The 12,081-nt window shown below is 43.4% G+C and overlaps 1 protein-coding gene across 2 annotated transcripts; it reads right to left on the bottom strand.

The window, feature by feature from the left end:
- Positions 1-5,291: 5,291 nt before the first annotated feature.
- SVBP (small vasohibin binding protein) lies at positions 5,292-12,081 on the bottom strand. Of its 2 annotated transcripts, none has more exons than XR_014144848.1 (3): positions 11,957-12,053; positions 10,958-11,126; positions 5,292-5,712 (listed from the first exon to the last, which is right to left on the bottom strand). XR_014144848.1 is itself a non-coding variant. In XM_081818301.1 (3 exons), the coding sequence occupies exons 2-3, from the start codon at positions 11,069-11,071 to the stop codon at positions 5,626-5,628; spliced, it is 201 nt and encodes a 66-aa protein (XP_081674427.1). In that variant the 5' UTR covers positions 11,072-11,103; positions 11,957-12,081; the 3' UTR covers positions 5,292-5,625. The 2 variants fall into 2 exon arrangements, 1 of the variants encoding a protein (XP_081674427.1); XM_081818301.1 differs by having other exon boundaries at positions 10,958-11,103; positions 11,957-12,081.

Here is a 12,081-nt window from a genome sequence, read left to right on the forward strand (position 1 = left end):
GCAAATAAAGCCTAAACCCAGCAGGAGAAGAGAATTAATAAAGATTAGAGCAGAAATCAATGAAATAGAAACCAAAGAACAGGAGAAGAGATCAATGAAACTAGGAGCTGGTTCTTTAAAAGAATTAGTAAGATTGATAAACCTCTGGCCAGACTTATGAAAAAGAAAAGAGAAAGGACCCAAAGAAATAAAATCATGAATGAAAGAGGAGAGATCACAACCAACACCGAAGAAATACAAACAATTATAAGAACATATTATGAGCAATTATATGCCAACAATTTAGGCAATTTGGAAGAAATGGATGTATTCCTAGAAACTGAAACAGGAAGAAATAGAAAACCTGAACAGACTCATAACCACCAAGGAAATTGATGCAGTAATCAAAAAATCTCCCAACAAAAGAGTGCAGGACTGGATGGCTTCCCAGGGGAATTGTACCAAACATTTAAAGAATTAATATCTATTCTTCTGAAGCTGTTTCAAAAAACAGATATGGAAGGAAAACTTCCAAACTCTTTCCATGAGGCCACCATTACCTTGATCCCAAAATGTGACAAAGACCCTACCAAAAAGGAGAATTACAGACCAATATCCCTGATGAACATGGATGCAAAAATTCTCACCAAGATACTAGCCAATAGGATCCAACAGTACATTAAAAGGATTATTCACCATGACCAAGTGGATTTTATTCCTGGGCTGCAAGGTGGTTCAACATCCACAAATCAATCAACATGATACATCACATTAATAGAAGAAAGGACAAGAACCATATGATCCTCTCAGTAGATGCAGAAAAAGCATTTGACAAAGAAGCATCCTTTCTTGATTAAAACTTCTTATAGTGTAGGGATAGAGGGAACACACCTCAATATCATAAAAACCATATACAAAAAGCCCACAGCAAATATCATTCTCAATGGGGAAAAACTGAGAGCTTTTCCCCTAAGGTCAGGAACATGACCGGGATGTCCATTCTCACCATCATTCAACATAGTACTAGAAGTCCTAACCTCAGCAATCAGGCAACAAAAATAAAAGGCATCCAAGTTGGCAAAGAAGTCAAACTCTCACTCTTTGCAGATGACATGATATTCTATGAGGAAAACCCAAAGACTCCTCCCCAAAATTGCTAGAACTCATACAGGAATTCAGCAACATGGCAGAATATAAAATCAATGCACAGAAATCAGTTGCATTTCTATACACTAACACTGAGACAGAAGAAAGAGAAATTAAGGAGTTGATCCCATTTACAATTACACCCAAAACCATAAGATACCTAGGAATAAACCTGACCAAAGAGGCAAAGGATTTTTACCCAGAAAACTATAGAATACTCATGAAAGAAATTGAGGAAGACACAAAGAAATGGAAAAATATTCCATGCTCATGGATTGGAAGACCAAATATTGTTAAAATGTCTCTGCTACCTAGAGCAATCTATACATCCAATGCAATCCCTATCAAAATACTATCAACTTTTTTCACAGAGCTGGAACAAATAATCCTAAAATTTATATGGAACCAGAAAAGACACTGAATAGCCAAAGGAATGTTGAAAAAGAAAAGCAAAGCTGGTGGCATCACAATTCCGGACTTCAATCTATATTTACAAAGCTGTAATTATCAAGATAGTATGGTATTGGCACAAAAACAGACACATAGATCAATGGAACAGAACAGAGAACCCAGAAATGGACCCTCAACTCTATGGTCAACTAACCTTCGACAAAGCAGGAAAGAATATCCAATGGAAAAAAGACAGTCTCTTCAACAAATGGTGTTGGGAAAACTGGACAGCCACATCCAGAAGAATGAAACTGGACCATTTTCTTACACCATACACAAAAATACACGCAAAATGGATGAAAGACCTAAATGTGAGACAGGAACCCATCAAAATGCTAGGGGAGAACACAGGCAGCAATTTCTGTGATCTCAGCTGCAGCAACTTCTTGCTAGACACATCTCCAAAGGCAAGGGAAACAAAAGCAAAAATGAACTACTGGGACTTCAGATAAAAAGCTTTTGTACAGCAAAGGAAACAGTCAACAAAACCAAAAGGCAATCGACAGAATGGGAAAAGATATTTGCAAATGACATATCAGATAAAGAGCTAGTATCCAAACTCTATAAAGAACTTATCAAACTCAACACCCAAAGAACAAATAATCCAATCAAGAAATGGGCAGAAGACATGAACGGACATTTCTTCAAAGAAGACATCCAAATGGCCAACAGACACATGAACAAACACTCCACATCACTCGGCATCAGGGAAATACAGATCAAAACTGCAATGAGATACCTCCTCACACCGGTCAGAATGGCTAAAATTAACAAGTCAGGAAACAATGGATGTTGGCAAGGGTGCAGAAAAAGGGGAACCCTCCTACACTGTTGGTGGGAATGCAAGCTGATGCAGCCACTCTGGAAAACAGTATGGAGGTTCCCCCAAAAGTTGAAAATAGAGCTACCCTATGACCCAGCAATTGCACTACTGGGTATTTACTCCAAAGATACAAATGTAGTGATCTGAAGGGGCACCTGTACCCCAATGTTTATAGCAGCAATGTCTACAATGGCCAAACCGTGGAAAGAGCTGAGATGTCCATCGACAGATGAATGGCTAAAGAAGCTGTGGTATATATATATACAATGTAATACTACTCAGCCATCAAGAAACCGAAATCTTACTATTTGCAATGACGTAGATGGAACTTAAGGGTATTATGCTAAGCGAAATAAGTCAATCAGAGAAAGACAATTATCATATGATCTCACTTATATATGGAATTTAAGAAATAAAACAGAAGATCATAAGGGAAGGGAGGGAAAAATAAAAGAAGACGAAATCAGAGAGGGAGACAAACCATAAGAAACTCTTAATCATAGGAAACAAACAGGGTTGCTGGAGGGGAGAGGGGTAGGGGGATGGGGTAACTGGGTGATGGACATTAAGGAGGGCACATGATGTAATGAGCACTGGGTGTTATACAAGACTGATGAATCACTGACCTCTACCTCTGAAACTAATAATATACTCTATGTTAATTAAATGAATTTAAATAAAAAATTTTTAAAAAAAGGAAAAAAAATTTTTTTCACAAAAAATGTTTGAAAATATTGATTTATTTAAAACAGTAAAAACCTACTACAGGTTAACATAAATAACAAAAACAAAAGCTCTTTGGGGTCCTCCATTTTTAGAGGATAAAGAAGTCTGAGACTAAAATGTCTGAAACTCACTGACTTAGGGAGGTTAAAACTTGCCCAGTGTTCATACGTTAGTGGTGTGTGGTGTAAGTGGTGTAAGTGGTGGACCCAAGAGTCAAACCCAGGCAGCCTGACTTCAAAAGTCAGTTCTCATCATGAATTTTTTGATGCAGAGCTCCAAAAATATCTCTTACCTCTGAGAAACCGGGAGTAGATCACATCAGGGTTAGGGAATTCCAGGTAGGGAAGCAGAAAGGAGGTGCTCCTTGTTTTCCCTGATTATGCTTGCAAGAGCCTTAGCATTGAATGCTATTCCAGTTATGGACGCAAAGGCTCCTGCAGCCCTTCCCTGAGGCAGATGAAACTTCTTTCCCTTTAAATTGTGAATAAAAAGATGACCCAGTCCTGCCTTGTTCACGCATCCCTCACATTTCGAACTTTTTTTTTTTTTTGCCACAACCCACAGAATAGAGAACTTTTACCTCCAATGCAGTAGACTCTTTCATAAATATACATAAACCTGAAACAAAAGCTTCATGAAATAATATCTTTACCACGATAATTTTAATCTGTTGTTTCATTAAAAAAAAAAGCCTGTCATAATTTATTAAACTGATTTTACAACCACCTGCAGTTTGAAAAACTGCAATCCTAGAGGACTTCTCTAGGATGGAATAGATCTAGGGCTGAGACTTGTTAATACAGGCAGTTCTCAACTAAGGATCAGAATCTTTCCAACTGATGCTTACGCATTACTTGGTTATTTGAAATTTGGAACATTTCCCATGAAACAAGGTGGTTGGGAAGGGAGGTGACATTTACTGAGGATCTATTACATACATTATCTCATATATTACTCCAACAAATGACCCTGACAGGAAGAAAATATTCCACTACACAGATGGAAAAAGTGAGGCTCAGAGGCTAATAACTTATCTAATGTAGTAGAATTGCTACTTGACCCCAGGTCATTTGAGTCCAAAAACTGTGCTCTTTGTAGTATACTACAGCATTCTTATAGGTTTGTAATAGCTCACTCCAAACCCCAACGCCTCCAAAAAACAAAACCAAATAATCCCCAATCCAAATTTGGCAGGACACCATAGACTCTAATTACAACTTATGGGGATAATCTTTGTAGAGAGTATCCTTAGCTATAACTTAGACTCTCAAGAACACATTCTCCACAGTGGTAGCAAGTTCCTCATACCCCATTATGGCCCAGTTTACTCCTAAAACAAGCCACAGCAGTGGGAACAGAATTCTCAGTGACTTCTGAGGCAGCAGGGAGACAAAGAGGAGATGGGGATGGCTTGAGATGTTCCCAACACCAGTAGGGAAAACACGGGCAATTCTAGGGTAGAGAGTAAAGGAGGTAGCAGCGTCTGGCTCCTTTGCCCTGAGAGGTCTACCTCATCTCCATACATATTCTGCTTTCTGACACCCTTCTCCCTACTCAGGAATGTCTGGAAATGAAATACCCTGAAAGAACAAGTTCTGCTTTTGCTCAGCATTAACTCTTTTATCGTGAAAGCTGAAGTATGACCCACCATTCCTGATACGAATGTCTGAGGCAGAAACTTTACACTTTGATACTTAAAGATGGCAGGTGGATGGATGGGTAGGTGAATGGTTCTTGAGGAACCAGTCTGGATATTCCTATCACAAACCAACTTCTAGGCCTGATAAAGTAGCTCCTGGAATGAAAAGCGAAAAGCACCTGCACGCGTCTCCCCACTGGTACCAGCCTGCGGCTAGCTATCCGTCACAAGATGAGAGGAATCCTAGCTGCAGGCCTCTGCCCTGAGTACTGGCTCATCGGGGAATCGAGGCTCACATATTTATACCCATGAGGCTAAAAACTTAGGAGCTGCTGGGTTTGCCGAGCTTTGGCCCCAGGAAGAATGAGAACTGGAAACGCTCACATCCTTTCTCTTATCTCCTCCCTTCCACTCCCTCCTAAAGGAGAAAGGGTTCCCTCTGCTCACCCCAAACTTGTCTTACCTATTACATTCTTTCTGACTCCGTTTTCTATGGCTAGGCACCCCGAGCTAAAGTCTGAGCAAACGAACATTTTATTAGCATTTTATTTATATTTTTGGAGAAGAGCTACAGTTTCACGAGAAACACTGATTTTTCTCAAACAATAGAAAAAGGTTAAAAAAAAGAGAATCTATTGTCTTAGGAGAACAAAACAAGTCTCTTCAGCAAGCATTGGGCCAATTCAGACTGAAGGTACCAGTGAAGCAGAAGGGACGGACGGGAAGTTCAGATTTATCCAGGAACAACGCAAACAGCTTCTTGTCTAGTTCTGTAAGGTTCCAAGTGGACCATCTCAGTGAAACGGGGACGCAGCTGAGAAACCCGGCCCCCGGGGCCCCATCCGGCTCGCGCACGGGTGGCTCACTCTGCAGGAGGCTGCATCTGTTTACAGAACTCATCGAACTGCCGCTGCTCCAGCTCCGTCATGACTCTGTTGAGGGCATAGATCTGAAGGGGAGAAAAAGAGCCGTTGGCGGGGGAGGCAGCTGCCCCACCTGTCCTCGGACGCCACCGACGCCACAGGCCGGGGCATTTGGAAGTGCCAGTAATGCAGCTGAAGGGAACCAATTCCCCCTGGAGAATGGGAAGAGACGCAGTGGCCTGATCTGGCTTTTACAGGGTCCGGAGGATTTGAACAAGTAGAGACTGGGGAAGGGCCACGAGAGGTGATGGCCAGGGGGCAGTATGATGAAACAAACGTAACGGGAAAGTACAGGATGAGTTCTGGAAACTTCAACGAGGCCAATATGAAGGATATTATAGAGTTTGGGGAGCCGGAGAAAGTGACAAGTGTGTTGGCCACGGCCTCTGGACTTCGGCCAGACTCTGGAGAGCCAGTGAGATTAGTGTGCAGGGAAGCAACCTGATGATATCTCTGCTTTGGGAAAGATAACTGGAGACCATGTGAGGGATAAAGTGGAAGAAGAGATTAGGGGCCACTTACGGGCATCATTACAATAGTCAGGGAGGAGGCGGCAAGCATATGACGTAGGGTAGGCAGCGGGGATGGAATGAAAACTGCAAGAGACATTCTCAGGTGAAAGGTGGGGTATCTACCTCATTCCTCACCTTTCTTTATCCTTGTGGTATCAATCTGTCCACCAAAGAGCAGAAACATCAGAAAACTTTCCAACTTGTAGAAGGGAAAAATGAAGGAGTGTGTTTGTGTGTAGGTGATATAACTTGATTCATTTAAGAAAAGACAAGAAAGGGGGAAAAAAAGAAACTGAGAAGGGAGACAAATAGAAAACACAAAATAAAGAGCAGAAAAGGCAACCAAATGTGCGAAGATCACTAACCCTGCGAGATGGTTCTTTGAAAATAGTAGAGAAAATCCTGCAAATCTCTGACATGATTCATCAAGATAAAAAGGGGTTGACATAAGCAAACATTATTAGAATCAAAAAGGAAACATAATTACTGGTATAATGGAGATTAAATGAAAACATTATGAACTTTGTGTCAATAAGTTTGAAAACGTAAATGAAATAAATTGCTAGAATGAGTAAAATGATCAAAACTGACTAAATAGAAAGTTTGAATGATCCTATAATCTTCTCCACCCCCCTTTTTTTTTTTTTTTAACTGTGGTAAGATCCTATAATCTTTAGGGAAAAGGCTATTCCACAGTGATGAAAACAATTAATAAATCAATGCAAATGGTTCTCGAAAAGCATAATATTGATGGTTAAAATGGTTAACTCTTCTGTTATGTCTATTTTACCACAATGAAAACAAATAAATAGGTCTGAATAGTTTAAAAAAAGAAAAGAAGCTGAGTGAAGAGAGCCAGTCACAGAATGTAGTAACATATATAAATTAAGAAACGTGCACAGAGAGAGTGAAGGTGAGAGAGAGAGAGCAGGAGTTGGGGGACAGAGGGAGAGAAGCAGGCTCCCCACTGAGCAGGGAGCCCAACATGGGGCTCGATCCCAGGACTCTGGGATCATGACCCAAGCCACAGGCAGACACCCAACCTATTGAGGCGCCCCAGAAACATGCACAACTAGACAGTATATTGTTAGGCTACAAAATATTATTTGGGGGTACACAGAGAAATACTAAACTAGTGCAGAACAGCAAGGGCAGGATCAGCATTAAAATCAAGGAATGAGAGCACTGCTGGTGGGAAGGGTTGGGGACAGGACCAGAGTGGGGCCCGAGGAGCTTCCAAGTTACTGGTCACATTCTACTTCTTGAGTTGGGTGGTAGACATGGGGTGTTGGTTTTATTCATCTTCTTTAAGCTGTACACATCATATATATGTGAATACACTTCTAATATATATACATTCGAACCTCTGCTTCATCCATTCATGCTTTAACGAGCATTTTAATCTGCATGTGACTGAGCTGGGGACCGAGAGCGATATTAAGTAGCTCCTTGGAGACCTCTAGATCCCGAAGGCAGGCTGGTGGAAGGGAAAATAGAATAAGCAGAGAAAGAAGAGACTCAAAATGGGTCAGCAGGCCCAAGCCAAGGAACAAAGACTTTCAAGCAGGAAAGGGTGGCCAACTGTGTCAAACGTGGCTTCATGGCCACACGTGCCCTCTCTTCCATTTACTCGTCATGACGCTCCCTCACATCTTTCTGGAATGCGGCATCTCTGTAGAACTGAATGGAAACTGTGTCTCCTCCTCCCCACGAGGGTCTTGTCACATTCCTATCTTAGGAGACTACATTCCAGGCAGCTCAGATAGAGCCAACAGCAGGGCGCTTGTAGGGCAAAGCAAAAAGCAGGAGCCCATGGTCAGATGTGTTTAGCTCGCAGTGTGCCCCTCAATCCCTGAGTAACGAGGGGTTCTATGCTTTCAAGTGAGGATAATACCTTCTATGTCACAAAATCACCTATTTTATATTTACATCTCCCTGCCTTATGCCAGGCAGGATTTACAAAGGTCGGGATGGGAGTAGCAACAATAAGCTTTCATGTGAGGATACCCGTGGTCAAGCACGTGCACGCTGGCCCTGGGCCTGGTGGTATTACATCACAATGTTCCAATATTGAGTTCCAATATTCCATTTCGGCACGACACCAACAACGCGATCAGTCCTTCCACCTGGAGTCCGCACAATAAAAGCAGGTCACCTGCTGGGAAGCACATGGTTCCTTGCTGCCTTTTACTGAGGGCTTTCTCTGGGCCAGGCACTGCGCTGAGGGCTTTACACACCACGTTTCTGTTCCTCGTAACAATCTTGTGAGGTAGATACCATCGCCCTCATTTTTCAAGGGGGAACTGAGGCACTGAAGTGTAGGGAGGTGAAGCATCCTCTCCAAGGTCCCATGGGAAGAACTGGGGCTCATGATGAGCTGGAATTTGGAGTCGGACCAATAAAATCTAACCTGTGGAATCTTACCAGAAGGATGTCAATAAGGACACCAAGAAAGCCCTCCACATCTATCCCTACAGTGTGCACAAAGGATAGTTTCCTCAGGCTGTTCCTTACAACAACCCTCCAACTGTTCCCCAGAGCACAATGCAGTACAGTTATCTGGGGGCCTGGATCCAGGTGGCAATGGGGAGGTAAAGGGGAGAATAATTTGTTAGAATCCACGTCTACAACTCTCAAATGGTCTTTTTTTTTTAATTAAAGATTTTATTTATTTATTTGATAGAGAAAGACAGCAAGAGAGGGAACACAAGCAGGGGGAGTGGGAGAGGGAGAAGCAGGCTTCCTGCGGAGCAGGGAGCCCGATGCGGGGCTCGATCCCAGGACCCTGAGATCATGACCTGAGCCGAAGGCAGACGCTTAACGACTGAGCCACCCACGCGCTCCTCAGATGGTCTGTCTTAATCCAAAGGTGGATTTCAGTTTATGGATTAACTTTGAACACACTATTCAATTTACTTATTATACTGACTGTCTGCCTCTCGCACTGAACGCAATCTCCATGAAGGCAGGGATTCTTCTCTGCCTTGTCCACTCGTGTATCTCAAGCCCCTGCAACAGTGCGGGGTACATAGCAGCTCAGTATTTAACGAATGGATCAAATCAACACAAATTTAATGTGGAAAAGAAGTGAGGAATGAGAACTCTCTTACACTGGTGATGGGAGTAAAGACTTGTACAATCTGTTTGACAGCAATCTGGCAAGGTCTAGTAAAACTGAAATACACACTGTAATTCTGCTTCTAGTCAAATATGCTCTACAGATATTCTAGCACAGGTGCCAAAGGAGACATCCAAGTTTTTCACTACAGCAATGTTCGTAGTAGCAAAAAACCTGTAAGTAATTTAAATGTTCATCAATGGAGGAATGGGTAAATATACTAAAGTGGCTTCATAAAATGGACTACTGTATCTCTCTCTCCCTTTCCCCTCATGCTCATTTGTTTTGGTTCTTAAACCGAGAAACAGACTCTTGAATACAGAGAACAAACTGATGGTTACTGGAGGGTAGGTGGGTGGGGGGATGGGTGTGATGGGTGATGAGCACTAGCTTTTGTATGGAAGTGTTGAATCACTATATTGTACACCTAAAACTAATATTACACTGTATTTTAACTACTGGAATTTAAATGAAAACTTAAAAAATAAAAATAAAATTGGGGTGCCCGGCTGGCTCAGTAAGTTAAATGTCTGACTTTGGCTCGAGTCATGATCTTGGGGTCCTGGGATGGAACCCTGCATGGGGCTCCCCGCTCAGGGGCGGGGGGGCGGGGAGTCTGCTTCTCCCTCTACCTCTGCCCCTCCCCCTGCTCATGCTTTCTCAAATAAATAAAATCTTTAAAAATAAAAAAAATAAAATAGACTACTGTAAGCAGTGATGAGGAATAAACTAGATTATATTAACATGAATAGTTCTAAACATAATGTAAGCAAAATGTAAAATAAAACACAGAATTTTATTAATGTAAAATTTTAAAACACAAAAGAATATTGTATATTACTCAAGGATATCTATTAATATATCTGAGTGTAAAAGCATAAAAAATTCTAGTGGATGCCCATACAGAGGGGAAAAGGGTGTAAGATAGGAAATGGACAAAGAGGACTTCAAATTCATATGCAATTTTTATTTATCTAAAAGGCTCCAGGCGAATATGACAAAATATTAACGACTACCAATCTGGCGCACTGAGTACGCAGGTGTTTGTTTTAATATTTTGTTTTTCTGTATTTTTAAATTTCTCAAAAAAGAAACAAATACAATGCCTCGAAAGAGGGAAGAATTTTCAGCAAGCTTTCTTCCGATATTAAATACTAAAATAAAAATACATGTCTGGATGTGGTTCCACATAGGTAGTGTGAACAGTTTAGCTTTTCATTCTCAAGCTGATTCTAAGTGTTGATGGAACAAAGAAATACATTTGGTGGATGTAGAGCTTGGGCCTCTACTTCTGGTTCTGAGCAGCTACTCTCCAGGACAAAGCCTGAACACCTGTGCTGGGGGGTGTCCAACACTTGTTGTCTCTCGCTGACCCCTCCCTGACATGTCCCTTCTCTTTTTCCTTTCTTTCTTCCACAAAAGCTCTGCACCAGGAGTCATCTGGAGATGGTCAGGGTTCGGACACTAACCTGGCATGTGACTCTGGGCTGCCACTTCATCATTCTGGACCTCAATGATCTCCTCCTAGGAGAACAGCTGTTTTGCCTAGAGGCAAATAACCCTCCCCCTCACAGCTCTCCTCTCTATTCCAGCACCATCTACAGCAGACTACAGGTATATAGGCCTCCTCCTTAATCTCACCTCTGCTCTTTGTCTTTGCTTCAGCTCCTGCTGGGCTGATTTCTGCTTGGCCTTCTCAACTCTGCTGACAGGTTCTTTAACTTTGGATTTTTCTTTACGGGTAGGTTGATCCATGACTTGGCTTCTGAACACTTCTTAGCTCTGACCTGGATGGTGCAGAAGAGACTGCCTGATTAACAAAAGAAAGAAAGGAAAGAAAAGAAAAAGAATTTCCAGTCACTGCCTTAACTAATATCCAAGTTCAGCACCCTCCTTTGACAGGTGAGGCAGAGTGGCCCTGTGGAAAGAGCGCTGGATTAGGTGGACTAAGACCGAACCCACCGCCATGACCTTGCCGGGTGTCTCTGGGCAAATTGTTGTAATATCTATTTTTCTGAAATTTAAAAAAAAATTTCTGTATTTTTAAATTACTAAGAAAAAAAGAAAAAGCAAGAAAGAATAAAACTTATAGAAAGAGGGAAGGCAATGCAGCAAACTTTCTCTTGATATTAAATACTTAAATACTAAAATGAAATCCCCTCTCCACTCTGAGCCTTAAAGTTTCATGTATGCAAAATGGGACAACAGCCCCTTCCCTGGCGTGAGGAGCAAGCGAGAGGGCCTGTGACACGTTCCTACACTGCAGCGCGTTGTTCTAACTGCGAGGCCACCGCGACCCGGCGGGGCGAGCCAGTGCCAGCCTCGTAGCGGGGCGGCGGGGAGGCCCGGGCCTCGCGCAGTCTCAGGGCCACGGCCTTCCCACCTCTGGCCGGCCGGGCACTTACGGCCCGGCTCGGTCGCAGGGCCACCGCCCCGCCCCGGCCCGCCCTCCGCCACCGCCCGCCCTGGGCCCAAGCCCGGCCCCAGGAGACGCTCCCCCGCCCGCCGCTGCCCTCTCCGGGTGCAAGATGGCGGCGGGCGACGGTCAGGAGTCGGCGCCGGCCCTCCCCGTCTCGGGACTCCGGGACTCCGCCGCGTCGCCGGCAAGGCCCCACGTGGGACACGCCGGCCTTCCCCTACCTCCCGGCCTGGAGTCGCGAGCCCGCCGCGCCTCGGATTGGGCGGGGCCGGGGCGGCGACCCGGAGGCGGGGCTGGGAGGCGGGGCGGCGGAGACCGGCGCGCTCTGAGGCCCCGCCTCCTGAGA

The sequence above is a fragment of the Leptonychotes weddellii genome, chromosome 4, assembly GCF_054177405.1.
Source record: "Leptonychotes weddellii isolate Sample4059 chromosome 4, ASM5417740v2, whole genome shotgun sequence".
NCBI classification, from domain to species: Eukaryota; Metazoa; Chordata; class Mammalia; order Carnivora; family Phocidae; genus Leptonychotes; species Leptonychotes weddellii.

Coding starts and splice junctions, on each gene's coding strand:
- SVBP (XM_081818301.1), bottom strand. CDS start 11,071: ATGGATCAACCTACCCGTAAAGAAAAATCCAAAGTTAAAGAACCTGTC. Junction 5,713..10,957: donor AGCAAAGACAAAGAGCAGAG/GTGAGATTAAGG, acceptor TCTCCCCTTCAG/ATCTATGCCCTCAACAGAGT.